The sequence below is a fragment of the Colletes gigas genome, unplaced genomic scaffold (assembly GCF_013123115.1).
Source record: "Colletes gigas isolate AHSC1104 unplaced genomic scaffold, ASM1312311v1 Colletes_gigas_Sc00004, whole genome shotgun sequence".
Lineage (NCBI taxonomy): Eukaryota > Metazoa > Arthropoda > Insecta > Hymenoptera > Colletidae > Colletes > Colletes gigas.
In genome coordinates, this window is record NW_025106633.1 from 9,457,244 (window position 1) to 9,485,096 (window position 27,853).

The 27,853-nt window shown below is 39.9% G+C and overlaps 6 protein-coding genes across 10 annotated transcripts in view; 2 read left to right on the forward strand and 4 right to left on the reverse strand.

The window, feature by feature from the left end:
* Nucleotides 1-39: 39 nt before the first annotated feature.
* LOC122405508 (MMS19 nucleotide excision repair protein) lies at nucleotides 40-4,186 on the reverse strand. Its single transcript, XM_043410312.1, has 9 exons — nucleotides 3,884-4,186; nucleotides 3,351-3,589; nucleotides 2,947-3,279; nucleotides 2,273-2,867; nucleotides 1,914-2,195; nucleotides 1,109-1,830; nucleotides 767-1,024; nucleotides 539-703; nucleotides 40-469 (listed from the first exon to the last, which is right to left on the reverse strand). Exons 1-9 carry the CDS (start codon nucleotides 3,978-3,980, stop codon nucleotides 278-280), a joined length of 2,883 nt encoding a protein of 960 aa, XP_043266247.1. The 5' UTR covers nucleotides 3,981-4,186; the 3' UTR covers nucleotides 40-277.
* On the forward strand, nucleotides 3,869-17,395 carry LOC122405513 (ubiquitin domain-containing protein 1). Of its 3 annotated transcripts, XR_006259777.1 has the most exons (6): nucleotides 3,869-3,936; nucleotides 4,229-4,444; nucleotides 4,861-5,220; nucleotides 5,294-5,412; nucleotides 5,535-7,778; nucleotides 17,383-17,395. XR_006259777.1 is itself a non-coding variant. In XM_043410323.1 (5 exons), exons 2-5 carry the CDS (start codon nucleotides 4,363-4,365, stop codon nucleotides 5,694-5,696), a joined length of 723 nt encoding a protein of 240 aa, XP_043266258.1. In that variant the 5' UTR covers nucleotides 3,869-3,936; nucleotides 4,229-4,362; the 3' UTR covers nucleotides 5,697-9,037. The 3 variants fall into 3 exon arrangements, 2 of the variants coding, with proteins under 2 accessions (XP_043266258.1, XP_043266259.1); XM_043410323.1 differs by lacking the exon at nucleotides 17,383-17,395 and having other exon boundaries at nucleotides 5,535-9,037; XM_043410324.1 differs by lacking the exon at nucleotides 17,383-17,395 and having other exon boundaries at nucleotides 3,879-3,936; nucleotides 4,333-4,444; nucleotides 5,535-9,037.
* On the reverse strand, nucleotides 9,116-11,539 carry LOC122405511 (cytochrome c oxidase assembly protein COX15 homolog). Its single transcript, XM_043410316.1, has 6 exons — nucleotides 11,028-11,539; nucleotides 10,806-10,956; nucleotides 10,590-10,716; nucleotides 10,209-10,341; nucleotides 9,516-10,140; nucleotides 9,116-9,449 (listed from the first exon to the last, which is right to left on the reverse strand). The coding sequence occupies exons 2-6, from the start codon at nucleotides 10,953-10,955 to the stop codon at nucleotides 9,195-9,197; spliced, it is 1,290 nt and encodes a 429-aa protein (XP_043266251.1). The 5' UTR covers nucleotide 10,956; nucleotides 11,028-11,539; the 3' UTR covers nucleotides 9,116-9,194.
* Nucleotides 11,799-14,644, forward strand: LOC122405509 (xaa-Pro aminopeptidase ApepP). Its single transcript, XM_043410313.1, has 6 exons — nucleotides 11,799-12,313; nucleotides 12,470-13,594; nucleotides 13,669-13,995; nucleotides 14,068-14,198; nucleotides 14,281-14,456; nucleotides 14,522-14,644. The coding sequence occupies exons 2-6, from the start codon at nucleotides 12,480-12,482 to the stop codon at nucleotides 14,642-14,644; spliced, it is 1,872 nt and encodes a 623-aa protein (XP_043266248.1). The 5' UTR covers nucleotides 11,799-12,313; nucleotides 12,470-12,479.
* On the reverse strand, nucleotides 14,312-15,755 carry LOC122405515 (PRADC1-like protein). Of its 3 annotated transcripts, none has more exons than XM_043410328.1 (4): nucleotides 15,562-15,755; nucleotides 15,343-15,482; nucleotides 14,955-15,264; nucleotides 14,312-14,491 (listed from the first exon to the last, which is right to left on the reverse strand). In XM_043410328.1, exons 1-4 carry the CDS (start codon nucleotides 15,644-15,646, stop codon nucleotides 14,442-14,444), a joined length of 585 nt encoding a protein of 194 aa, XP_043266263.1. In that variant the 5' UTR covers nucleotides 15,647-15,755; the 3' UTR covers nucleotides 14,312-14,441. The 3 variants fall into 3 exon arrangements, with proteins under 3 accessions (XP_043266263.1, XP_043266260.1, XP_043266261.1); XM_043410325.1 differs by lacking the exon at nucleotides 14,312-14,491 and adding an exon at nucleotides 14,645-14,799; XM_043410326.1 differs by lacking the exon at nucleotides 14,312-14,491 and having other exon boundaries at nucleotides 14,671-15,264.
* A 6,469-nt stretch (nucleotides 17,396-23,864) lies between the features above and the next one.
* Nucleotides 23,865-27,853, reverse strand: part of LOC122405262 (myb-like protein Q) — a 29,626-nt gene continuing 25,637 nt past the window's right edge. Inside the window, exon 3 of the mRNA XM_043409864.1 lies at nucleotides 23,865-27,674. Within this exon, the coding sequence (XP_043265799.1) occupies nucleotides 26,392-27,674 (1,283 nt within the window). The 3' untranslated portion in view covers nucleotides 23,865-26,391. The remainder of the gene's footprint in view (nucleotides 27,675-27,853) is intronic.

Consider the following 27,853-nt stretch of genomic DNA (forward strand, 5'->3'; position numbering starts at 1 on the left):
TTAGAGAAATCAATTCTTTATTCGATTATGTACATTATATACAATATAGCACAGATACAATATAATGAATCTTACATCCTACACTGTTATACAAATACTATGTGCTAATCTATTGTAACAAAACTTTTATTATTTTTTTTTTACATGTATAAACAGGTACATATAATCCGCGTTTCGGATACACGTTAAAATAAAAATGAACGTCCATGTTTGTAAATTATAAAATATTTTATTCGTAGCTAATTTTAATTTTATTTAAAATAAGTAATCATTGTTCTTAGATTCCTCCTGGCGCGCCAACCAAAAACCACCGCGTTCTTGCTTTCGCCGCTACTTTTCGGACCAAACGTTTTCGGTCATCGATTGAGATTGCCAATTTTTCCAATACATCTTGCTTGTACGTATTAATTAAAACCGTCGGGTAATTGCAATAATTTGTTAAACATTCTAAAGCTGCTATTCTGACTCTCTGAAAGATTTAAAGGCATAAAAAGCATAAAGGAACGTATAAAATAATATTAAATGATTATATAATTACCATTGTTTTACCGACGGACATTTGAAAAAATCTTGGAATGAAACATTGTGCTTTTTCAAAAAAAATTGAATGTTTAGTTTCTAATAAAACTTTTAACGTTATTAACGTTGAGAAAATTAATTGCTCATTATCAAGTGATAATGATTCTATTAAAAGGGGAACCAACTGAAAAGAAAATATTTATCATTACGTACAATTATAATAGGTATATTAACATTTAATTAGTACCTTTGTTAAATGCATCAACAGGAGGTCCATAGGTACTTCTTCCAATAGATACACCAACGCAGTTAAATAGTTCTGTCTGGATAAATTCTCGAATTCGTGATTCTTTCTTATCAAATGTTCAAATACTCTTTGTTTGTAAAAGATTTTGATTTTACAGAAATTTTCTTCCACTAAAACATCTTCCAGCTTATTTGTTAAAATTTTATATTCCTGTGCAGTATGTTGACCTACTTGATCATGTTTAAAAGTATTTGAAAGCTATATAGACAATATTTAAAAAAAAAAAAATATTAAATATAAAATATAAATCGTGTAAAAAATCACTAGCAATTTTTTACATACCTCGTCCAGAAAGATTTCAACGTTACAGGAACCTTTAGTGATCACGGCTTTCGTTAACCATATTTGCAACAAAACCGATGCTTTCTTTACTTCGATATCGATATTTGACTCCAGATTGTTACTTATTTTTTCTTTAAGATATACCAAAACATGTTTAAAGCATTCGTTATCATCGTTCATTTTGTTTAGTATAACAGCAATAAATTTACACGTTATACATTTTATGTTCAAATGGATGCTGTTAAGTGCTAAACTGTACAATTTTTCTAACAAATTCAAGTTTATTGTTAAATCAACATTTGGGCGTAAAGGAATGAAAATGTTCATTATTAATGCAGCATTAGTTTCTGAAATGTTTTCGCTTAAAGTTGTAGCATAGGTGTTAGCGATCTTTTGCTGTTCTTCGGGCGTAAGATTCCTTACGATTAGTCGACAGATATTTAAAATCAGATTTAATCTTTGATCCATAGGACTGACATTAAGAGCGCGCAATATTTCAATGATATTACACTCGTTATGTAGATATTGTTGAATATCATAGTTAATGTTTTTTGTAGTAATTAACCTATGAAGACACGTTAAAGCTGTAAAGCTCATTTTAAAATCGACGGCGTTTGTCTGGCTTACAATCCATGGAAGAACTTTAATACCTAATTCATGAGTTTTAGCAACAGCTGCTAATACTTCTAATTTACGAACTTGTATTTCTATTTTCTCCTTGTCTGAAACATTCAAAATATTAAATCTATTATTCTAAAATCAAACATGTTAAAATATATTATGAAGTATGATTCTATCAATTTACCAGTATCTAATTGAAACCTCTCTTCTACCAAAGCTGATATTTCACGCGGATACAAGGTAGCAAAAGTTAAAATAGACGTGTGGCAGATTGTTCTAATTTCATCGCAGCTCGCTTCGATTAGATTACAAATTTGATCGTAAAGTGAATTTCGATGTACTTCGTTTAAATACAAGCTTTGTATCGTTAGCCCAACCAATATTCTTGATTGTAATTCTGCATGCTGCGTCGAGAGTTCATTTAAATATAATTGCGGTATATCCGTCCATGATAGCTCTGGAACACCTATACCAAATATTATTTTATATTTAAGATATTTTCCAAGGGCTCTATGTCTTGTAATATATAAAATGTATATTTACTCTTAATATTAAATTCATGATTACAACTGATTTTAATAAAATTATTTAATGTTTCTATTAAAATAATTTTGTCAGTTACTGAAGTCTTGGTAGAATATTGGCCAAGACACAATGGTACTATTATTTTTAACACCTGTACACATGATTCTTTATTCGTAGTTGCTATGCATTCTAGCAATTTCACGGTTGATTTAAACAAGCTTAGTTGTACATCGTACAAGGAAGATCTTGTATCTACGATTATATTATCAATGAAACTTTCACGGAGCTTGGAATCATTTGATAGAACATTGATTATGGACGTGACTGTTTTCAAACTTGCATTTTTTAATTCTATGTCCGTGCCGTACATAATCTCTTTTTTCGAAACTGACCACAGTTCGTCCAAATGTGGTTCAAGGCCTTTTATATCAAACGTTTGCGCACCGTTGCATAAGAGTTTCAAAGAATCCAATTTGGCAACTTTCAGATTGGAGACTAATTTATCAAGTACAAGAGGTATACAATATTCAGCGAATTGTGGTATAGCATAAAGACAAGGCGCTAATTTTTCGGCTAAATCGTCGCGCGTTATTTCTATTCCTTCTGATCCTGACTGAAAAATATCAAGTTAAATTACAATATACATTCATAAACGATAAACAATTAAAATGTTCATCGAACGGGCTACTTACAGGGTTGAAATCAACTGGAAAATAACACGCAATGACTTCGAACATTTCTTCGGTTAAGTGTCCTAATGAAAATTCTTTCATAAAATGTGGAAGTATGTTAAATAATAGCAAAAGATTTGTGGGATCCCTTTCTCCATCGATAAAACTAATGACTCCGTAAATGAAGTCTGGTCCCATTACTTTTAAGTCCTCTAATCTATTTTGTAGCAATGTTGTAAATATTAAATATATATTACGACGATCACAGACTAATTGAGATTGGCATTGTACATTTTCGAAAAGAATTCTAAATAAACGTTCCGGCGAATCATGAGGCAAGTGATTCATCTGAACCTGAAATAACAATAAAAGTGAAATATAATAGCTTGTTACGATTCAGTGCAATTGTACAATGCAATACTCACAATTGCTAAAATTCCTTTTAATACTGCTGGTATGATGTTAGAATGATCTTTAAGTCTATCGCAATAAAATGTTGTTATAAACTGTAATTCAGCTTCGTTCAAATAATCTTTAGGTAAATGCGATAAGATAGAAGACAAAGCATTGATGCCGTTCTCCCGTACAATGGCATTCTTATCTGTTACAAAAGGCCCAAGTTCTTTCACAATTGCATAAAGCTTCACATATCCAGATTGTATTTCTAAATAAATAAAAATGATTAGAAACATTCTAAAGTAATATACATTTATCCATTCGTTTATGAAAATTGATTAGAAACATTCTAAAGTAATATACATTTATCCATTCGTTTATGAAAATTGATATAGAAATAAAAATTATTAATTTTCTATTCAATTCACGTAAATTCAGTCGATTTCTGGTACATCATAAACAAGTTCTCTTTACGTATGTGTGGTCAGTTTTTATTCATTTTAAGCATCAAGGCCAATCATCTGCATGCATAGACAGAACAATTATGGTAATTAATACACACCTGTGGCGATCTCTTTACACGTCGTGTTCAAAGTTTCGTTATCAATGAATCCAGTAAGAAATTTTTCTTTGAAAATTCTATTTGTAAACGAAGCCATCACAAACCATACCTTCCTCCTGAGTTACTTAACCTCAGCGTGATAATAAAATATACCCCTCTATCGAATTTTTACTTCGACCGAGTTCTTCGCCGCGAATCGTTAAATATAATTCAAGCAAAGTGTGTTTAAGTATAATTGTTCTGTCACATTTAATGTGTACGAATGAAATATTGTTGAAGTGCTAGTGTATGTAGTTTGTTTTATTTAATCTTCGAAATCCATTTAGAAGCGCATGAATATTTCAGGTTAAGTCACCGAAGATTCGATTATAGCGCCTCTTATGGTACCGATTTGTAATTTAGTGGATAAGATGGACGAAAATGGCATGCGAGGTGTTGTTAAATTTCAGTGAAATGTTTGGTCACACCAGCCGCCTAGAATGGGAGGCTGCATAGGTATAACGAGGGCAAGAAACGCCTCTGTCGACGACACCACAGGAAATTCGACGAGGGTGAATTCAGGTAAAAGTTTCATCGTGATTAAGTGCGCAGAAACTTTGATCAACAGCAGGCTAACCTTGAAGATATTTCAGCTTTTCCATTACCTTCATACCTAGCATTTACTGCGTGTTATGACTCGGTATTTACATACTATTTGTTATCCAACGGGTCGAGTAATTAATCGTATATGAATATACCGTGACGTTTCGTTGCCAATATCGACCGTAATATTTTATTTGTCGTTTCTATTACTTCTCCGTAAATATTTGCATTTCAGTATTGTTATTCGATTTGCAAGAGTTTGAAAACAAAATATATTACTCTGTAAAACAAAATAAATCTTTGATACGGTGCAGCTGTTTTAATTTTTATTCCATGTTAATGTAGAAAAATATAATTTACATTTTCTGGTCTAAAGACGTGGTTTATTTACGCAGGAAATTCAAGGAAAAATCATCCTCTATGCCACGAAGTCATTAGGTGGAAGTCGGATGTACCTTTGACAGAAGGTCAACTCAGAAGTAAAAGGGATGAGTTTTGGGATACAGCGCCTGCGTTCGACGGTCGTAAAGAGATATGGGACGCATTGAGAGCTGGAGCAACCGCGGCGGAAGCTCAAGATTATCAATTAGCACAGGCTATATTAGACGGGGCTAATATTTCTGTGCCAAACGGCTTTTTAACAGAATGTTACGACGAGTTGGGAACCAGATACCAAGTCCCTATTTACTGTTTATCGTATCCTATTAATATCGTGAAAGAGGATAGTGGACGAGACTCGCCTGCCGATTGTTCAGGTAGTATGATCAAATTTATTGAAATAAATGTTAATTTTTAATATAGCAACAGTATTATATCAATTGCTTATAGAACCAGTTGATAGTGGAGTTGAACAGACATTAAAGCTTAGATTATCAACTACGTTAGGTGAAGTTAAATTGCCTGTTTACAGCAAAGACACTATTGCTACTGCTAAAAAGAAATTACAGGTGTGTACAGAATTTTTCATATTAATATAAACTGTGCATTAATGCATTATGTACAGTGTATTAACAAAGATTTGTAATTTGCTTCTTTTTTTTCTCTCTCTCTATAATAATTATATTGATAGAGTCAGGAGGGTTTGGAGCCATCTCGTCAAAGGTGGTTTTTTGGCGGCAAACTATTAGGTGATAAAATGCATATAGAAGAAGCAAAAATTCAACCAGGTTATGTAATACAAGTAATTGTGAATCCTGAAAAATTGGATGACAGTCCGATGAAAACAAGCTGAACTAATGTATACGTAAGATACGAGTCACATTGAACCAACCTTTCTAATAAGCACTATCTTACACATGTTCAAGTAAGAATACATTTTTTTTAATTTTATATCATGTCATTGTTAAGGGTAGAGCAGCAATTCTTGAAGTAATTTTTTACAATAAATTGCACTTACAACGTATTTCTCCGTAATATACGCAAAAAATGTTATAAGAATTGAATACCGTTGCGTTTAAATTGTAGGTTGTGATTATTTAATTTTCATTAATTTATACTAGATCGAATGAAAAATACTTCGAAGTGTTAACTGCACACAAGGATATACTAAAGAGTTCTGATTAAAATTTCTGATGGTTTTTAAAGTTCAACGCATACAAAATGAAAATTTAAAAGATCGGTTTAGAAATGACATTTAATTTATAGCTGGAAAAGTGATTATACTCTAATTCTGATATTGTCAAACTTACTTGTTACTACCAACGAAGGTGCTGGTGCTGTAACACTCAGAAAACCAAGTATACATGTAGAAAATTATTCTGTGCTGCTTATTGAACCATGTTGCATAATTATATGATGTAAGAAATAAGTCATACATTTAAAGAAGATTGTAATAATAATAAGAGAATTACATAAATATTGAATATAAAAAAAAAAACATCAATGGACAATAGTGAAAAAAGGAACAAGATATATGCTGTTTGTTACGATGCATTTTTTTTTCTCTCATTTTTTATAAATTCCATTTTCATAATTATTTTGAATCTGAAGTAAGTAATTATAATTTTTATTCAGATCAAATTAGTAGGAACAATTATTAATATCTTCTGTTATTTTTGCATAATATATGTAGGACATAAAATTGTTTGATACTTTACTTTTGGACTTGGTTCTTTAAATTTTTGTAAATGAATTGCGAGCGTTTATAAGTCGTAAGTTTGCATTATTTGATAAGAGTATATGTTTGGCCTATCGATGGCCTAAAATCTACGATTCCTTCCTGCAAGTACTAATAGGATATTGAATAAGGTCTTCACAGCCGAATAATGCACAGAGAAGAAAACATAAGACTAATATTGATTAGCATGTGGTGCAGAATGTATAATTTTTACACAATTTTATCAGCACAATCGTTTTCACGTGTATGTTATTTGTGCTTATGATAAAACTGTTTACACAATAAAAAAAAAAAAAAAAAAGTACTGCTAGTTCAATTTTAAATGGCACTTAATTCTTACTTCTGCTCCACATGTTGCACGAAAAAAAAGAAAAAGAAAAATTGTCTAAAGTATAATTATACAAAATGGCATATTATGCGTGTGAATTTATTGACTGTACTAACATGGCGGTGATAAAGTTTGTTTCTTATATGCATTGATCATAAAATTATAATATATAGTATTGCGTGTGGGTGTATGTATAATACATAATATATAGATTATATATGTATACAAATACATATATCGGTTCCACTATTCTCAATTTGAGTGTCAAAACAGAAATATTTAATCTTATAAATAACTTATTTATAAATCGGGTAATCACGTGCAAGTTATGATGATATAAATGACTGAAAGAAATCCGTTAAAAGTATGAACATAAAAGTGTATAAAATCCTTGTTCATATAAAAAAAAAAAAAAAAGAAGAAGAACGAATTTTTATGTTAACTATGATGCATTTCTTTGATATACATATATATTATACATAACGGTGCAAATAAAGTTGCACTTGTTGTCAGTCTATAAATATAAGAGTTCCGCATGCATATACCATTCTTTTATCTCTCTGCTAGATCATTGTGTTCAAAAAGCTATAACTTCTTTGTACAAGGTAATCAAATTTCTTTTACAGTAATCTTAACGTACAATTCAAAAATACTTTTTATTTGATCAGGCATGTGATTTCTTTGGTAAAACAGTAAAGCTGTTTAAAGTATTATTTGTACGTGTTCTTAAAGTTCATAAATATCGAAATAGTAATTCCGTATTTATGGACAGGACGTTCGTTATCCGAATGTAATTAACAATAGAAGAATCCATAGTGGCGGATTCTGATTTTCATAAAATTGGTATTGATTGGTAAGTCTATAACTACGTCACTATCGCTTTCGTTGATACTTATTCTTTCTAGTACATACTAATTAATCGAAATTTTCCGAATTTTAACTTATTTTTCTTAAATTTATTTCTCAACATTTTCTGGATACATTAATATTGGATCAATGGTTTTCATAAAAATAGATTTACCATCCCATATCAATTTGATCGAAATCAATGCTGTTACTACCGATCTTTCCTTGTGAGACATAAGATTCTCAATGGAATAACAAATTCTATCAGACTGATATTAGTTTTGCGATATAGGATTTGGGTTACTTGCAATACGTAAAAGAGACTGCATTAAGTTCTTTTCGATTAATATTCAAACAATATAGAAACATTATTTTGCGCATAATATCAAGTAAATTATGTATCCTTCATACATATCCATACAAATGTCTTATTAATTATAAATGTTGTGTTTCTTTTTTATGTGGTGTAATTTCTATTTGTATGAATGATAAAAAAAAAAATCATTTTCCTTTAATACTCATAACCATATAATATCGAATACAAAATGTGATGAGGCATAATTGCCATACAATGAAAACGAGAGTAAGTGTAAATAAAAAAGCATTACAATAATGAAAGTGCAATTCGAAACGCCTAATAAATATCGCTGCTGCTTAATATTAATGTTGCTATGTTGGACCAATGCATATAAGGCGTTTTAAACAAAAAAAAAAAAAAAATAAAATCATAGAACGACTGATTGGAGATTAGGTAGAACAACTGCCAATAAAATAAAGCTGAATTCACTGTGTTGCTAATCAGAAGTTATTAGGGAATACGATACTATGAACAAATTTTTGGAATATTAACAAAAGTACTGTAATTAGGTAGCAATTATTAATTAAGCAGGGTTTACACATTTTTTAAAGTAATTGAACAATTACTATCGAACTGTTTAATATTATTTACCAAAGCTGGTTTTCTCGATTAGATGCAGATACTAACATCATTTAATATTTGATATATTAAGCATTTAAAGAAATCAAATGATGTTAGCAGTCAGTTTGTTTCAATTCATAGTCTGGACTTAATTATAAGTCAGATGCATAAGATGCGGTCCTAATGAATTATGATAAAAAAAAAAAACAAAAATACTACAGATATTACATAATTTGTTTACTTCTATTTTTAGGATAGGTATTTATTTGTTCTTTATAAACATGAAATGAGATATACTTACAAAACAATGTAAAATTACTTAAAACTTTGATATTCTGATTGTAACTATATTACTTTAAAGTACACACGTGTAAATTAATTTCTATGAATATTGATTATTATAACTTAATGCATTGTCAAATAAAGCATAATGTTGTGGAAGCGTTACGGTATTCATCTATCAGTTCCTGTTTTATTAAATTACAAAATATTATGCATACATATTGTACAGTTCTATGATTCATTTAACAATATATTTCAAATGCTTTAACTCATGACACAACCAAATCATTGTGCTTAATACGAGAAGACTACCGGACTGATGAGATGCAGCTAATGCTATAGGTACATGATGCAGTAATGTTGAAATTCCTAGTAATACTTGTAAATAGCCAGCGCAAAGGACCGCGGCTACTGCTTTCTTTGCGTTCCCAGGAAGTCTATGATTACGAGACAATACTCCGATACAAGTTATTAACGATAAAGTAGTGATACCCTGTAAAAAAAAAATATAGTATTGACGATGCATAATTCAGTTCCGTGTTTCATTCGTAGAACATACCAGAAGTCTGTGATCAAACTGTACAGCGGTCGGGTTTTCGGTAAAATTCTTCCATGTAGGCGAAAACGCAAGTATATCGTCCGGTAACCATTTATCGGCCATTTTCGGAAATGTGTTATAAATGAGACCCGCGTCTATTCCCGCTACAAAAGCTCCAGATATAGCAGTAAGAAAAACTAATCCTTTCGTCGAGTGAACTAACATTCTAAATCTTTTCAGCTTCTGTTTTACATCATTAACGTTAATACTTGTGGTATTGAAGTTTAATTTCTGGGCAGGAATCAAGTAGTCCAAAGCATTATACAGGAATCCTGTATATATAATGAATGCCATTCCCAAATGCGCGGCTAAGCGGTACTGCGAGACACGAGGAACGTCCGATGGTTCCACAAAACGATTTTCCAAACCGGATTTAACCATGTACCAACCCATAAGTCCTTGTAAACCAATCAACGAGCCCAGAACAACTACTCTGGTTTTCATTCCCGGTTTCAGCATACCTTTGGCCCAAAAGTAGGCTGCCGGAACTATGAATACACCGCCTATCAAACGTCCCCACATTCTGTGCAAATACTCCATCCACCAGATTCGTTTAAATTCTTCCAGCGTTATGTTTTGATTGTTTCTACAATAGAAACTTATGTGCAAAGTCCAAATTTTACAATACATTCGCTTTATATTAGAAATTCATACATTTTGTACTCTGGAAACTGTTTGTAACGTTCGAACTCTGCGTGCCATTGAGTTTCGGTGGTAGGCATTTTTTCGCCCAATAATTTCCAAGTTACCATAGATAAACCAGATTCCGTAAGCCTCGTTACGCCTCCTAAATACATAAGGAGGGAGAAATAATTTATTGAGTATCTTTTCTAATATATTTTATTCGTATAAAGTTTTGAAAGAGCTTAAACATCTACTCTGCGCGAAAGTTTAAGACGGAAGAAGTATTACAGCCGTAGAAGAATGTTTTAGAACGTTGTGCAAGTTTTAAAAATTATTTGCCGTAAGTTTTGTCCACGACAATTTTTACAACAGTACGAATACAGTAATAGAATAAAAAATAACCAGATATACCTAGAACTACAGCTATGAACACCATGCCGCTGCAAGTTAACATCCATTTTCCTACAATTTTATCAGACTTTTGGACCGGTTTTGATGCAAAACCTAAAGATATGATATTCCTTTGTTTAAGTAGATCCTACAAATAACATTAAATGATTCAGTCTTTCTTAAATTCATAAGCATTAGAATATTTTAATTTTGATTTATGAATCGATTGCATAATACCTTATGTAAATAAACCGAAGTTCTTTTCATTAATAGAAATGCTCTATTGGGCTTAGATATATACGTATGTAAATTTTGCCGAATTGGTAGAAGTCTCGTTGCATTGCTTCTTCCAATTGTCGAGGTACAGTATCTTGCCACATTGAACATGCTAAAAAGTTTTCAATTCTTGTACAAGTTATAACATTTTTACATTCAATTCCGAATACATCATGTACTTACATTGGTATTGTGCTTTTAACTTTAATATTTTATCTTTACGTTCTGCTCAGCAATTAAATATAAACAAATACGTAGTAGTATTTACTTCACATGTTTTCATTATTTTTATTTAATGCTTAAATATAAAAACAATATTAGAATGGACATAATTAAAAATTGTTACAAAAGTTTTCTTAAATCGCTAAAACGAAATAACAAGACTAATAGCAATGCCACGGACGAGACGTAGATTAGGCGTCGCAAACAATGCTTTATCGTGTTATACGGATCGGTTCAGACTGGAACATGATTTCAACGCTCTTAACATTTTTAATCGGAGCTAAATATTAAGAGAATGTAATTAATTTGGAAGCAATTAGCCATTCAGGGGCGACTATAGGCAAATCTGGACATTCCACGGTATCAATGAGTCATCTGATATCTGATGATCCAAAATGCTTGAAAAATGTTGTAATAATTTTTTCATAATGTAAATCTAATGAAAAATGACCAATATCGATTATGTGCACCTTGCAATCGAAAAATTTTGCTATAACGTATACCATAGAATAATTAATAGATGAGACTTCGAAAGTTCCATTAAAGATTTTGATAATAGGAAAATAAGAAAAATAACTTTGTAGAAATTATAGTTTTTCTCTTTGTTTAAGAATATTTTATTTTATTATATTTATATATTTTGTCCTTAGTAGTGTGAATTCTAACTACATTACTGGAGAGATTTTTTATTCGCGTGATATTAACTCTCGTAAGCTGCAAGGTTGAAAACGTTTATTAATTTTTCTGGTCATCAATCTCCGCACTCGCAACATTTCAATTAAGGGTACCCCACATTCTCTGTTTTTGCCTTGTCACGGTCCTGGACTCATACTCAGCTGACTAGCAACATGTAAATAATCGTATAATAATAAGTACAGTAATTACTCGATGATAATTCACAACAAATTACGAGTATGAGTTATTAGTTCATAAGCGTAGTTTATTTAAATACACTTGTGCTTTCGGTTTACCGAATGTTTTGTTAGAGTGTCACCCATAACCACGAAAGAGACTGTTGTCAATATCTAAAACGTGGTTCATTCAATGTCGAAGTTTAGTGTATTATAATAAATTTAAATTCTTAATCAATGCTTTTAATAAACAGCAAACGGTTAAATTGCTCCATGTTTTTGTAATATTCGCGATAAGATTATCTTACGATAAGATAAAAATTATAGTCGCTGTTAGTTGGGACAAAGAGGTTGACATTTTACGTGTGCCATTACGTACCTACATCCGTTAACTGTGTAAGTTGAATTTAACTTTTATTTTTAATTAGACCGAAGTAACCGAAACACTTTAATACTGTTCGTTATGTAGAAGATGGTATAAATTTTAAGTGAATTAAGTAACTTCGTTTTGTCTCGGATTGTTATAAATAATTTGAAAATTTGTTGATTCAGAAACATCAATATGGCGCAAAGGAGCGGTGCAGTTAAATTAGCCAAGCTTCGAGAGTTAATGGAAACTATACAAATAGGTGGTATCAAAGGAAAAGGTATCCAAGCTTTGATCGTAAATTCCAGCGACGCTCATCAGTCAGAATATTTGAGAAAACGAGATAAAAGAATCCGTTTTATCAGTGGTTTTACCGGTTCTTTCGGTGTCTCGATTGTTACATTAAGTAAAGCTTTACTATGGACAGACGGCAGATATTACGTGCAAGCTTTGGCAGAATTTGATCCATCCGACGCGTGGACACTTATGAAAGAGGGTTTGTTGGACACTCCGACAAGGGTCGCATGGTTGGTTTCTAACTTACCACCTAAATCCACCGTCGCTGCAGATTCTAATTTAATGAGTTACACAGAATGGGCAGTTTTACATACCAGTCTAAGCGATGCTGGTCACTGTCTGATGCCACTAGAGGAGAATTTAATCGACAAAGTTTGGGGCGAAGAACAACCCGCGGCTACAGGTAACATCGTCTTGCCGCAGCCATTGCAATTTTCGGGACGCACCGTAGAAGAGAAAGTCAAGCTGTGCAGGGAAGAAATGAATAAGAACAAAACAAAAGCGCTCGTGATCACAGCTTTGGACGAAGTAGCATATATCTTGAATTTAAGAGGATCTGATATACCTTACAATCCTGTTTTCTTTGCCTATGTCATTCTTACGTTAGAAGATCTCCATTTGTTCATTGACGAAAGCAAACTAAGCGAAAAAGCTCAAGAGCAATTAACAGGAGAAGGGGTAAACATAGTTTATCACCCGTATGAAGATATACACGTATTTCTGAAGCAAATTGCAAGTTCATGCACCAACGATGAGAAAATATGGATAAGCAATGGTTCCAGTTATGCTTTGCATACCGACTGCGGGGAAACAAAGAAACATACCGCTATCACATCGATAAATATCATGAAAGCTATTAAAAATGATGTTGAGATCGAGGGAATGAAGGCAGCGCATATACGTGATGCAGTGGCGCTCGTGAAATACTTCGCTTGGTTGGAAGATCGAGTTTTGAATAGCAAAGAAATCGTTACAGAAGTATCTGGAGCGATGCAACTCGAAAAATTTAGGCAGTAAGAGAATTTGCATGCAAAATTAGAAACGTCGGACGTAGCGTACATTAGTTGTAATATATATTATTCAAAAGGGAGCAGGAACATTTTGTTGGTCTAAGTTTTCCAACAATATCTTCGGTCGGACCCCACGGAGCAATAATTCATTATCAATCGACGTCAAAGACTGATGTACCGATTACAGACAAAGAGCTTTACCTTTGCGATTCCGGTGCTCAATATCAAGATGGAACTACGGATGTCACGAGGACATTGCATTTTGGTAGTTCGACGGACTTCGAGCGCGAATGTTTCACGAGAGTGTTCAAGGGTCAGTGTCGACTTTCCTCGGCTATTTTTCCTTTGATGATACAAGGAAATTATCTCGACACGCTTGCTCGTGAAAATTTATGGAGCGTTGGGTAAATATATTTTTTTTTTTTACTCATAAAATGGAAAATACTATTTATTCATATTTGAATGTACAATTGTAGTCTTAATTATCTTCATGGTACTGGACACGGAATAGGTTCGTATTTAAACGTTCACGAAGGACCTATTGCCATTTCTTGGAGATTATATCCAGATGACCCAGGTTTGCAACCTGGCATGTTTCTTTCGAACGGTACGAAATAGAAGCATTATCAACGTTTACATTATATAAAGTACGTTAATAATACTAATACTTCTAATTATTTCATAATTAGAACCAGGATACTACGAGGACGAGAAATTTGGTATCAGACTCGAAAACATAGAATTGGTAGTAAAGGCGAATACACCCTATAATCACAAGAATCATGGTTTCCTTACGTTCGAAACTGTTACATTGGTGCCTATACAGACCAAGTTACTCGACGTTTCCTTGTTAACAGAGAACGAGGTACGTATTTGATTTGTTTTTCATATTTTGTCTATCTTTAAATAATAAACGATAATTCGTTTCAGATCGAATATTTGAACAATTATCACGCAAGGTGTTTAAATACTTTAACACCGCTGTTGCAAGGACCAGTGAATGCTCAAGCGCTTGAGTGGTTGAAAAGAGAAACTCGAGCGATCTCGAAATAATTAATTTGAAGAAAAGAAATTTAAAAAAAAAAAAATGAAATCTTTATTTTTTACAATTACAATACATAATAAATTGTCTACACGATTACTTCCCTCTTGGTTAACCCCATGTTCTTTGATAGCAGCTTTGCGGTTGCAATTAAAAATTTCATCACCTGCGTATTTAAAACTATCAAGAATCACCAAATTGACCACGGCGGCTGGTGCAATTTATTTAAAAAATTATAAGTCAAGTTCACCGGGATATTGATCAAGGCATACGGTTGATTTAAACGTTTCAAAGTTTGCCGAATCATTTTACCATTCTTACCAAGTAAAAATCCAGCAGGAATGTTCACAGATTTGGAGGATGGAACGGTATTGTCACGTATCATATCTACATAATAATCTGCCCATAACGGGCTAGTTATCGATTCTTCGAGAGATGAGTGATAATCTGCTATGATTACAGCCTTTGCTCCAGCTTCTTCGGCCATTATGCTTTTTGCAAAGAAGCTGCAGTCACCTCTGTCGACTAACGCGATTCTACCTTTCAATTCTTTGGCGTTTTTTGTTATCTGACAGCCATGAGGAGGATCTGTTGGAACCAAAGGGATTCTCTCTTCCAAGAAACTTGCATTCTGAAATTGTTTTACACGTAAATAAACGAAACGAACACGTTCGCGTCTTATAATTTTATTAAATTTAAAAATACTTACGAAAGGGGCACCAAAATCTTTTGCAGGTCTCAATTTGTAGGTGTACTCCAACTCCGGCGGATATATAATTTCGAAAAATACGTCCGCACCGATGCTTGGATCGATGAAGGAGTTTCGTATCTTAAATTTAAACAAATGGCCTGAAAAGGTTTCGGTAACAAACGTTAAATTTAGTAATGTACTTGTCATTAACCTAAATTTCTTTGCACGAGTACTAACCTCCACCGATCTCACAGGACACTTTAAAGCCGAGCAAAACGAAAATGCAGAACGAACCGAAGAGTCTCATTCCTTGTATTTGCATGATAGCCTTCACATCGTAACTAATGACATTATCAGGAATATCATACCGAACTTAACCACACTGACATAAGCACTTGTTTTTTCGTGCGTCACTCGTGATGCATTCTGTCAGAAACACGACAGTATGTGCAGTTTAACGTAAGCATGTGTTGGAGCTGCTACATACATATTCATATATCATATCGTACGATATACGAACATATATGGATACAAACAATGGATAAATGTATAAATTGAGAAATTGAATATTTCTGGAACGTTTTGATACTTTTAACAAGCACCGACTGCGAACGTCCAGTTTAGTTTGTACAAATAACTCCGAAACATCCTCTACGGTAGAACTTATAATCTCGTCAAAGAATCATGTTTCGGGTTAATCTCGTTACGACGAGGTAGCTATAAACATTTCATTCGTTTAAAAAGAGGCACAGCTGCATCGATTGCATTCTTCCCGCGCGGAGGGAGCGAGTATGTTGGAACCAAGAACTTGCGCCATCTATCGGCGGTCGATCGAACTCCTTGGCGGAGATGGTTCAAAAATAGCGGCGAGTTTTAGTGGATGAGGTATACATGTGTGCGTATTCTTTCAGGTGGTCAGAACCGGCGCAGACCGTGCAGGTAAATCAACGAAAGGCGTTCAATTCTCAAACGGTCGGAACAACTGTTTCGATCATCGGTAAACCATGGAATTGCGATAGCAAGCAGAAGGAAGCAGAGGCGTGCGCACATGCGCGGTCGCGCTACTGCATTTTATGAATGGATGAACGAAGTGAATGAACGGACGTCAGCTGGGTAGGTTCGGTACACGCACGTACACGCCCACACACGCAGAAGTAACCCGACACATTCGTATGTCCGGAAAATAGAGAAGGTGTTCCATTCGCGAATCAAAGATCCTGCTTTTTAATCGTTCCTACGGAACGTCGGTTTCTGTTTTATGAAAAACGTAACCTCACATATTTTTAAACAGATGTATGATAAGAAAAATCGAAACGCTAACAGTCAGATTGTTTTGGCGAGATTGGCGTGTGACGCAAACGGTAGAAAATTTATACTAAATACTTCTGTATTTTTTTTTTTTAGTTCCTGATCGTTTAAGCTGCGACAACGTTGCTTCGTTGCGTTCCTGTTTATTTTAATAGAATCTGAAGCGTCTATTAATTGCCACCGTTTGTCTGTCCCGCCATTTTGCCGAAAATATTTATCGTTCTCGAGCCAATGAAACGGGTTACAACGCGTCTGGGTATCGTTACGATCGAGTCGCGACTGGCTACTTTGATTGTTACCAGTCGCGGTTTAAATACTTGGATTTTATCGTGCGTAAATAACCGGGGCGGAGAACTTACAGCAATAAATTGCCAAGTTTTTCTCGCTAACCAGTATTCGCCTTCCAGTGGCGGTAAAGGCTCGCGTGACAGGTGTTGCTTAGTTTAGGTTAGTTACAACATCGAAAGTTACGTACCAGGCAAACTGTTTACGATATCAACGAAGGTTTTACAGTAAAAGAATTAAAATCGAAGACTTTAAGTTTCAGCTTCCTTTAACATTTTACATATTAATAGATCTTGCTATCCCGTGCACAAACCTAACCTAAACAGGTTCGTGGCACGTAGTTTGATATCGATGCTATTAGCAAACGCAAACAAGCGAGATATGTATAGTCTGTAACAAGATTTGCTACGTTAATTCTCGGTCAAGTGCACGCGTACTCAGCGGATTTTCGAAGCCGTTCATCAGGAAAACAAAAGGTTCGTTCACAAAGGCTTTATTTCAATTGGAAGATGAGTCTGAGAAAAATTCTTATTCGTTGTTCCCGAGTACGTAGAACGGTAACAAAGAAAGGAAAAGTACGTCGTCGAAAGAACGTGCCTACATGCATACGTGTTCTTCCGTCAACGATCAGTCTATATCCGTACACACGGCTAATCTCATTATCATATCTCTGTTCAACCCCAGGTCGCCTCGGGGCGCGAATCAAACGTTGCAAGCGCGATAAAAATAACGTCGGTCGATCGGCGTGGAATTCCAAAAATAATCACGAACGAAACGGACTCTATTTCCGTGGCGCGTTTAGCATCCCCCCGTAACGAAGTGGTGGAAACGCTGGGTGAACATGCGACGCACGGACGTAACGGCGGGTACAGGTGTTTGCTCGGGGTTCCGTGGATAACTTCACCCCTCCCGCCGCGGGTGGATTACGGCGGCGTCAGAGTCGAACGTATGGAGCTGGCGGGGGAGGGGAGTGGTGGCCGGAGGGTGAAGAGGGTCGTCAGGACGCTCTCCCCGGACTTGAGCGGTCAAGGGCAGTGGCGTCGCGTGACGTCATACGGCGCTGCAGTGACGCAATCGGTCGCTAGGGGCAACCCGACGGCTGACGGTTGCCTGGCAACCCTGTTGTTATCCCTCCGGCCCGCCGCCCCCTGCGGTGCTCGTTCCATCCACCTCGCGGTCGCGTTCTATCTGCACGTGCCGTTCCTCAATGAACTCCCCTTGCCCCTCCCGCTGCCATTTCGCCTCTTCCCCGCCGACAGTCGCCGCTGTGCATATACGGCAACCGCTTCCACGGTCTACCTTGCTTTTACGTGACGTGACCCTAACCCCCAGCGAGGACTCTGCCGGCCGGATGCTGTCGGTACACGCGACCCGCTACGAACACACTTTTCGGACGTCCGTGGATGGTTTTCACGCTCGATTCGCGACCGTCTCCCGCGCGTATACGCGAACTTCGTCAGCGGTCGGCCATTTAAGGCGCGATGAAAACTCACATCACGCGTTTCTATCGCAGTCACGTTAACATCAGGGAAAATTTTTTTTTTTTATTTACTCTTTATCGTGTATTAGGGTTGACGCGCATAGAATAATTTTTTTTTTGTCTTGCGTGCTCTTTTATTATGATTTAGGGTTGGTAACCCTATCCGGGAGCGAACTACTAGTTGCTGTATTAGATTCGCGCGACTCGTTCGTGGAAACAGAGGAAATAGTGGTGTTCGTACACTGTAACGGTGATTCACAATCGAGCCGTTGTTTTTGAAACTAGCGCAAGTCCATTTTGTCACGCGTTGATGATATTTATGGGTTTTGCGTTTGAATAAATTAAAAACAGAACTTGCCAACGATCGTGCCACGTTGAAAGCACCGGTTCTCGTCCGATCACCGAAGTTAAGCAACGTTGGGCGCGGTTGGTGCTTGGATACACCGCGTATTGTTGGCATTACATATTACTGTTCTATCCGTTAATATCACAGAGAATAAAATAAAACAAATTTCCAGTACAGAAGTGAATGGAAAGAATTCGTAAGAGACAACTTTCTTTTCATTTTTAACGAATTACCATTACAGTGTATACACTGAAATTGAAAGTCTCCCGATTCCTATCGTTCGTTTGCGTAAGTATGACGAGGCGGTCGATACGTAGTTTCGGTAATATTTTAAACGATTACAGAGAGGCTCTCGCGCGTCCTCCGATTAAAATTCCCTCGATAAGATCGATTCTATCGCGCGGGACCTGTTCCCCGATACGCGTCGTTTCGGCGCAACCCGTACAAAGCCCGTCTTTCATCCCTCTCGCGGCTTACCGAATTGCGTCACAGCGTTACAGGAGACGTGAAATTCGAGACCTCCCGGTGGCTCGTTATACGTTGGCTCTTGCATCGATCTCGTCGCGATAACGCGAGAGTAGGAAAAAAACCGCGAGTCAAAGGTAAGGCGGCGCGATGCAACGCATAAAGAGGGGTTCCGTTCGCTGGTTGCTTTTTATATCCTCGCCTCTCGCGGGAGCCTAGATCGTTGTACTTTGTCGCTGCATCGCGGCGAGCATCGAACAATTTCTAACTTGTGAAATCGATGAAACTATATGGAAAATTTCACAATTCCATGCAAACCCACTGAATTTCAAATTCTGAATGGCAACTCTGGCGCATATACATACGCGTGCATATACCATTTCCCGTGGAGTGAAAAATCGATACAGATACACTCTTCCCTCGTTCTGTATATTCCAGATTCTGAAACACCGGTAATTAAAATTTGTTGCGTCGAAAACAGACGTTGGGTCATTTTTGACCCACGCGGTACGGATCCAAGAATAAACTCTGAAATGATTCATCGTTTAACGCGTCGACTGCCGGTCTAAAATCCTAAAATTGTCAACGAGACCAAAACTTTGATTTTAGACAAGTGTAAATTACACAACTTAAAAGTTGTAGTAGTTACTTTCGTAACCTCGTTAAAATTTACGAAGCCTATTAAAATTCATTTTCTTTAACATTTTAACTCGAGAATTAATTGTTTCAGATTTACTGTTAAAAGTTCTGTCACCCACATATGGGTGGCGTGGCAGTCAAAGTGTTAAATCGAGAATCGCGAGAGAACGAATGCAAGGATAAAAATATCGCTAAATCGAACAAGAAACGTTGGACGTAATTTAGTCGATGACATAAAACTATATTTATCCCCCCCTCTCATTCGGGTAAAAAATTGTCTGGGCGGTCGCGAGCGATTCGACGCGTTTCGCGGTAAGTCCATCGTCGTTTTCGCGTCGATCGACATCCAACCCCGTGATCGTTTCTAGAGAGCGGTTTCGCTCGCTGCGCAGGGAGCTTGGCGACGGGTCTGCCGGCATCTCGCGTCTGAAAAGTTTCAGAGTGATCCCCGCGTATATGCGTGGCGAGACACCTACGTGTACGTGTCTATGGAGCCCGAGAGCCACGAGCGAAGCAGCAACAGGTTTAATCGCGTCGGGGTGTGGCTGGCTAGCTTGGCTCGGCTCTCTCGGCTCGGACTCAGCTCATTCGGCTGTTCTCCGCTTGATGCTGGTTTATAAGATCGATGCGACACCGGGTATCGTTGCGCGGCGCGAACGATGCCGGAATGCTCGTTTTGCAGCGTCGATGCGCCACTCGTCCGGTGGAACCAGGGGACGAGAACCTGAACACCGGGCTGGAAAATTAGAAGAAAAAAAAATAGAAGAAAATAATAATAACCGAGCGGATGCGGTAGCTTTCTCGTTGATCGCGTTTTATCGGCCTTACGCTGCGTGGAAAACGGGAAGGAAATTAAGGTTTCCGGCGAAACGCTCAGAAAAAATAGCATCGTGATTATTCACCAATTTTTAATACCCTGCAAACTAATTTATTTCTCTTATTACACAAATAATTATAGCGTTACATTCTAGACGATTTTCTCTTTCGATCTTGTCCACTGTCCATCGACGAGTATATACGTCCCGCCTAATTTGAACAAACGAACGGTGGTCAGTTGTTGGTAATTTTTTCCTCCCCTGAAAATAAACGTAAATTGGAACAAATGGGGGGGGGGGTCAGTTTGTCTCCAGGTATCGGTGGATCTTGTAAGCTTGGAAGCCGGAAGCGCGGCGCGCAGGGGCGGCCGAGAGAGAGCGCGCGTACGATCGGAAGTCGCGTCGTTGGAGCGTCGCGCAGCGGGGAATCAAATTTCACCAACACCTACGGTCCAGCGGGGCTCGCGTACTGGCATTACCTGACTCATCCCATCGTTCGATCTCGAAGAACGAGCGTCCCGGTCGCGCGACCCAACACGCATTTTTCTTCTTCGAGGGCCCCGGGACTGGGCCTCGCACATCCACGGAGGAACAATATTTTACGACATTTTTTTGCTCGATCGTGCACGCGCGCTAGCGTATGCGCGCGGTCCTTATGTGTCGTGCGAGGAGCGCGTCGGTCGTCGTCGCGGTCTTCGGTCGTTAGAGTGGGAGGAGTATGCGAGAGGGAGAAGGACAGCGTGTGGTTCCGTACATGGGAGCGGGACGAGGACGGGGCGAGAGCGCGAGAGAGGGAGCCACCGACGACGGTTGGACGGAGACGGACAAGGTGAAAAAAAAAAGGAGACGAGGATATGGCGAGTAGCGTGGAGCGACGAGGACGCGAGGCCGGGTAAGAAAATGAACACGGAGAAGTGGAAGAGTGTAGAACGGAAGGAGATGGAGATAGCGGGGCGAGAAGGACGGAAGGCATCACGAAGTGCAGAGGAGGCCTCATCTCGATCTTGGTCCTATTTATAGACATGCTCTCACAGCCTCACTCCTGCCCACTTCTTGCACTGTCTCTTCTATATAGGTGTGCGTACACCTATGTAGTGGCCATTGCACGTTCTCCGCACGCGAGAGCCAGCGAGCCGGCCAAAACTGTTCGTTCGTTCCGAGCGCGAAGAATCGATGACGTGGACCCACCTCGAGCGTCGAGACGCCGCCGTGAGAGGCAGCGTCCGTTTTCCCGTCGATCGTTTCCGTGATCGATCGATCCTCGGGACCGGGTAGCACGGAGAGTGCCGTTTCCACGACGTTTCTGACCGAATCGCGCGCAACGATGACCTTGTTTGGAGAAGAAGCGCCGAACGCGACAGATCTCGAAATTGTTTCCCGTACCTATACCTGGTCGACAGAATTGCATCGTTACGGTGCACAGTTCCGTTCGTCCGCTTCACTTTCTCGTTACGTGGCGTCGATTAATTTCACTTTCAACGTCATCGTCGTTCGGATACACAAACGAGCACGTTCTATATTTCTATTCGCTCGCCGGACGACATTTTTAGGTTAGGAGGACGAAATCGACGCGCGCGGACGATTTTGATCGGCGGTCGCGATTCTTATCGAGGCGATGGAAAATTGGACGATAAACGCGGTTGAGAAGGCCCGATCGGGTCGCATTTAGGCGCCAACCGCGTGTTTATGGTGAAAGGTTGCATATAGAAAACACGTCGGGACCACGCTGTTGCATCGAGAGTGGCGACTCTCGTGCCCCGCGTGGACCGGTCCTCGTTAATCTTCGCGGTTGCCTTTTAAACGAATGCTCGGGACGAACAATAGTCCGGTCGCGTAGGACGCTGTTCGCTGTATCGACATCCTTGATCGGCGACGTCCTGTTCGGTAATTGTCGATGATCGATAAAGATGTCCGCGGTCGATGAATGCGTACGAAGCTAGAGCGTAAAGAGAAAAATTATTGGCGCGATCGGGTCCATAAATATCGACTCTTCGGAGCCGAAACGGTACTTGTAAAAACAAATATTTCGTTTTATATATATATATACATATATATACGCGGAATAATGCCTGGCGTCGTTCGGCCTTTCGATATATCGAGACAATTTCCATAAACGACGAGTGAAAAGAAAAAGGTGGAAACGGATCGAGTTTGAAAATACGCGCAACGTTGCCGTGATATCGATTCATCGGGGAAAAACATGACTCGAATATCGATTAATTCCCCGGGAATATTTTATTCGGTAATTGACGAGGAATGGACCGAACGGTCGCTTATCTTTTATTCGTTGTCGGGAATTTTTATCCAGATAAGAGCTTCCCGTATCGACGACCACGTTTAAAAATAATAAACGCCGATTTATTGATATTGGAAGGAGGGAAAGATCAAAGAGCGTGGGTGTATGCTGTTCAATGTTAACTTTGTATTTTTGTTAATAATCGTCGTGGGGAATCGGGCCAGATTAAACGGCAACGATGATTACAACACAAGTATACAGGTAGTCGAGAGATTCATTTTTTTCTCTGTGCATATGCACTCGGAGCACCATATGGCATAGTAAGTTACACATAATTTACCCAACTATAGCGTAATATCATTCGTAAAAAAAGTGTCGTCTGTATTCCTCCATTTCTCACTATACGTTTTTTTTCTTTTTTGTTGACTCTCGTTTTTCTCCAACACACGCATACACATACGTTCCATGACACACACGCATATAATCTCTCTTTCTCTCTCTCTCTCTCTCTCTCTCTCTCTCTCTCTCTCTCTCTCTCTCTCTCTCTCTCTCTCTCTCTTTCTCTGTGTTTTTATTTCTGAAGAACGCGCGTGTGCGTACACGCTCCTGTGCCTACGTATTTTCCGACCTATCTAGAACAATAGCGGAACAATATCGTACACGCGTCGACGCAACCATCTCGCTGGGGGCACGCGAGCGCGACAGAGAACGGTCGGAACCGCGGCTACGCGTTCCGTGATAATCATAAATCGTTATTAATATAATTATAATATAATAATCATAATAAAAATAATCCTTTAACTTTAACATTATATATATATCTTTTTATCAATATATATATATATAATATATATATATATAGAGAGATTTTTTTTGTTAATAAATAGAGCAACATATACATAATATTAATCGTCGCTGAACTCATATTTATATTACACGTAAACGATCGCGACGTACTTGGGGGAGGGAGGGAGGGAGGGGAGCGATTTCGGAGGGGAGTGGGGGGGGGGAGAACCGAGAGGAGAAGAGGGGAAAGTAGGGCGGCAAGATTAAAAGGAGGAAAGTGAAAGATTTTAACGGGTTCCCTTTCTCTCCCTCTGTCACTCTCTGTCTCTGCTCGTACGATTAGACACGTAACCCATGTATACATATCTATAACACGTTATTATATATATATACATATTTACAAAGGAAAACTTCCGGTTCAACAACGATGATCACGACTAATTACGATTTTACTCGTGGGGTTTGCTGGCGGCGAAAGGATCGTTAACGAAGGGGGAGGGGACTTGACGTGCGTTTTTGAAAAAAAAAGCTGGGAATGGCGCGGGGGTTTTTCTTTTTTTTTTGTTTTCTTTTCCGGGACGGGGGACACGGGAGGACGGTTCGAATGTTAACGCGGGTGGGCGGGGGAAAAGTCCGAGATTTTAGCGTGTCCGGATCACGGAAGGGCGTTTTGTTCGAAGTAGGAACGAGACAACGTGGACCCGTTCGAGAGGTAGAGGACGATACGAAGCGATTGTTCGATTGTATGATTGAAAGACACGAGGTTCGAGGACGCAAAACAGTGCGTGGATCGATTCTTGCAACGATATCAGGGCCGTGTGTGCGCGTCTCTTGGTCGGACCGACCACGCGACATCGAATCGTTCGTTTTTTTTTTTTTTCGACGCGGAACCTGATTTTGAGCATCGTCCAGCGCTAATGCCTCCCCCGCAGGATCCCGAACGAACGCTCGCGAGCGAGCACATCCGTTCGAGCGCTTATAAAAATACATAGAAAATACTTTTCGATAACTCCCCCCATCGCGAGGCGCGCGCGGGCTTTTCGAATCGTTCTCGGTGGATCGTTTCGAGAAGCTCGCGCGACCATATTATTTTTTTTTTTCTTTTTTACGCGCTCGCGTTTGCTCTCTCTCTCTCTCTCTCTCTCTATCTATCTTGTCGGATGAATTCCTCCCTGATTCCCGGAAGCTGCGGGCGGTATCGATTCGTACGCCGTTCGTTCGCGAACGCGGTCGCAGTATACCGCGACACTGGAATATCTCGGCGCGCGCGATTTTTTCGCATCCGCGTCTCTCGGTCGTTCCCCGATCGCAAACAAGGGCATAAAACGCGACCGCCCGTAAATAACGATCCCCGACGGGCCCGTTCGTGGACCGATACCGACCCGTCGTCGTGGGGGGAAACAACTTAACCCGGCGAAGCTAGGAATCGTTCGAACTCGTTCCGTGGAAAAGAAGAAGAAAAGAAAAAAAAGGGAAACTAAATGCAACTAACGGGCGACAACGAAGAGAGCGCTCCCTCGGTTCGTCCTCGAGGCACGGCAGACCGAGAGAGAAGATTTGAAAAATTTTCTTTCTGGGTAAATTAAAAAAACGTCCGCCTCGCGCGGTATTTACAATATTATCCGAACGAATCCTCCAGGGATCTCTTACGTACTAATAAATCGTCCGAACAAGCGTCTCGGTATCACGCGTGGTTTTACAAGCGTCGAGAGTCCCACGGCTGGCAAAGACCGACGACGATCGATGACGGATCAGTCGGTGACGGCAGCCTGTGCGTATCCGCCTAAAGGTCTCCGTCGTTTCCTCGTCGCCCGGCGAGGAGAGAAGCTACAAAATGGATCGAAGGAATGCGCGGCGTACGATCGTCGAAACAACGCCCGTTTTTACGCCCCTCCTTGTCTTCGTTGTTTTCAGTTGCAACGCAAGGAAGAACGTACAGGAGGGTGTCTTGTTTGAGTGTTGTAGTCATTAAAAGAATGTTGGTACTAGAAGTTCGATAGAATGGGCTGCATCATGTAGTACTAATTGCTTTACTCGCCACCTGCTATATATACGCTCCTCGACTACCCCAATCGTAGTCTAAGGCAGGGCCTGCTAGAGACCCTTACTGATGAGTCCCCTTTCCCTATCTACTCTTTTCTATCTTTCTCGTTTTTCTACAACCAGCAAAGCAGCGCCCCAATAATATAATTGTAGCAGTAACTTGAATGCAACCAACGCTGCAAGCGACTGCTGACGTAAACATAAGTCAACAAATTCACCCTTTATAGAATTCAAAATAATATTGCACCTCATTGGATCTGTCTCAGTGCCTGCTGGAGAGCCTTACTGATGAGTTCCCTTTCCTTATCTACCTTTTAATATTTTTCTATAATATCATAATTGCAACAATAACTTGATACGAATGCAACCAACGCTGCTCAGCAGCGACTGTTGACGTAAACATAACTCAACAAATTTACCCTTTATAGAATTCAAACTAATATTGCACCTCATTGGATCTGTCTCAGTGCCTGCTCTTACTCTCTGAAGAAAAGAATATATTTAAGGAATCCACCCAGAGAAAACAATTAGTACTACATACTATAGCACCGTCCCAAACAACTTTTGTACAAACATGTCTTTTACCAACTACTCCTTCCTAGATAGTGTACTCACTGAAACAAGACACCCTGTAGAAAGGCGCGTCGGTTCGAGGGTCGTGTGTTTACTGGTTGCACGGCGGCGATGCGTGGCTCTGCGGGTGATTTCTGGCGGACGCGTGGGTCGCCTCGCGCTTCAGCCTCTGCTTGAGGTGCACCTTGGCGTGCCGTTTCTTCTCGTCGCTCCTCGCGAACTTACGTCCGCACTGGTCGCAGCAGAACGGTTTCTCGCCGGTGTGCGTCCTCACGTGGGTGGTGAGATGGTCGCTCCTGGAGAACGAGCGCATGCAGATGCGACACTGGAACGGTTTCTGCCCGGTGTGGATGCGTATGTGACGGGTGAGCTCGTCGCTGCGCGAGAACCTGCGATCGCAACCGTCCACGGGACAGGCGTACGGACGCTCGTGCACCGGCGTCTTGCTCGGTCTGTTCGGGTATTTTCGCGGTTTCACCGGGACCAGCCTCAGCGGCAACGCGCTCTGTTGGTACACCTGCGAGAGGATCTCGTGCCCCTTGGACGTGCTGGGGTTGTACTCCGCGAGTTGCACGCCGGTACCGGCGGCCGGTGGCGGTTGCTGTTGCTGCTGCTGGCTCGGTTGAGGCTGCTGTTGCTGTTGCTGTTGCTGTTGCTGCACGGTCGGTCCGTAGCCCGCGGTACCGGTCGGTTCCTGCTTGAGCGTCGTCTCCTGATGATGGTGATGGGGATGGTGGTGGGACAGGAGGTTCGGGTCGTAAGCCTCCTCGTGCGCCGTCAGCCAGCCAGCCGGGGTGGCGGTAGGCGTATCGTGGTAACCTGGCGGCGGGGGTGGTTTCGACTCGACCTGGAGGAGTTCGACGGTCTCGCCGCCGTACGGAGCCGAGTGCAGAGTGGGGTGAAGGAACGGTTGACCCGTCAAGGTGAGGGTCGGCGAGGGTAACGGTCCCCAGATCTCCTGGCCGCTCGGCTGCTGCTGTTGCTGGGGTTGTTGCTGCTGCTGCTGCTGCGGCTGCTGGTTCTGCAGGGTGTTCAGCGGCGAGGATTGCGCGCAGGTGGTCGTGAAAACGCCGCGGTAGGTCAGCGTGGGCACGTTGCAGATGTTGACGCTGGTCGCGGGCGCGGATGACACCGACGACGTGGAATGGGGCGAAGAGTAGAGTATCACGCCGCCTTGGAGGACGTTGCAACGATCCGCGTCCTCCTGGGCCTGATGGTGGCGCGGCGGACTGCTAGATGGTGGCGCCCCCGCCGTCCCGTTGTCCTGGGACTCCTGGTGATGGTGGTGTCGGTGATCCCTGCTGGCGGAGGTCGCCGTCTCATCGTCCTCCGGTGTCGCCTCTTCCAGGGACAGGTCCTCGCCCGCCAGGCTGCCTGAAAACCATCCATCGAGTCTCGCGTCAGTCTCGGGATCAAGATCGCGCGAATGGTCTCGCGCTGGTGGTCGTGCGCGCGCGTGCACCGCGACCTAAAAGAATCGACAGGAAGCACCGTGCGATACGGGGGTGACTTTATCTCGCGACTCGCGGCTCTATCTGTCGTCTGCATCCTGC

Excerpts from the sequence above, each read along its gene's own strand:
- LOC122405508 (XM_043410312.1), bottom strand. The coding sequence starts at position 3,980 with ATGGCTTCGTTTACAAATAGAATTTTCAAAGAAAAATTTCTTACTGGA. Across the intron at positions 3,590-3,883 it reads GTGTAAAGAGATCGCCACAG|AAATACAATCTGGATATGTG; the intron begins GTGTGTATTAAT and ends TTATTTATTTAG. Across the intron at positions 704-766 it reads TGTTGATGCATTTAACAAAG|TTGGTTCCCCTTTTAATAGA; the intron begins GTACTAATTAAA and ends TTTTCTTTTCAG.
- LOC122405511 (XM_043410316.1), bottom strand. The coding sequence starts at position 10,955 with ATGTTCAATGTGGCAAGATACTGTACCTCGACAATTGGAAGAAGCAAT. Across the intron at positions 10,717-10,805 it reads CTTCGGTTTATTTACATAAG|GATCTACTTAAACAAAGGAA; the intron begins GTATTATGCAAT and ends TGTTATTTGTAG. Across the intron at positions 9,450-9,515 it reads AGTTTGATCACAGACTTCTG|GGTATCACTACTTTATCGTT; the intron begins GTATGTTCTACG and ends TTTTTTTTACAG.
- LOC122405509 (XM_043410313.1), top strand. The coding sequence starts at position 12,480 with ATGGCGCAAAGGAGCGGTGCAGTTAAATTAGCCAAGCTTCGAGAGTTA. Across the intron at positions 13,595-13,668 it reads CAACTCGAAAAATTTAGGCA|GGAGCAGGAACATTTTGTTG; the intron begins GTAAGAGAATTT and ends ATTATTCAAAAG. Across the intron at positions 14,199-14,280 it reads TGGCATGTTTCTTTCGAACG|AACCAGGATACTACGAGGAC; the intron begins GTACGAAATAGA and ends TTTCATAATTAG.
- LOC122405515 (XM_043410325.1), bottom strand. The coding sequence starts at position 15,646 with ATGCAAATACAAGGAATGAGACTCTTCGGTTCGTTCTGCATTTTCGTT. Across the intron at positions 15,265-15,342 it reads AAGATTTTGGTGCCCCTTTC|AATGCAAGTTTCTTGGAAGA; the intron begins GTAAGTATTTTT and ends AAACAATTTCAG. Across the intron at positions 14,800-14,954 it reads TCCTGCTGGATTTTTACTTG|GTGATGAAATTTTTAATTGC; the intron begins GTAAGAATGGTA and ends TTAAATACGCAG.
- LOC122405513 (XM_043410323.1), top strand. The coding sequence starts at position 4,363 with ATGGGAGGCTGCATAGGTATAACGAGGGCAAGAAACGCCTCTGTCGAC. Across the intron at positions 5,221-5,293 it reads CTCGCCTGCCGATTGTTCAG|AACCAGTTGATAGTGGAGTT; the intron begins GTAGTATGATCA and ends AATTGCTTATAG. Across the intron at positions 5,413-5,534 it reads CTGCTAAAAAGAAATTACAG|AGTCAGGAGGGTTTGGAGCC; the intron begins GTGTGTACAGAA and ends TTATATTGATAG.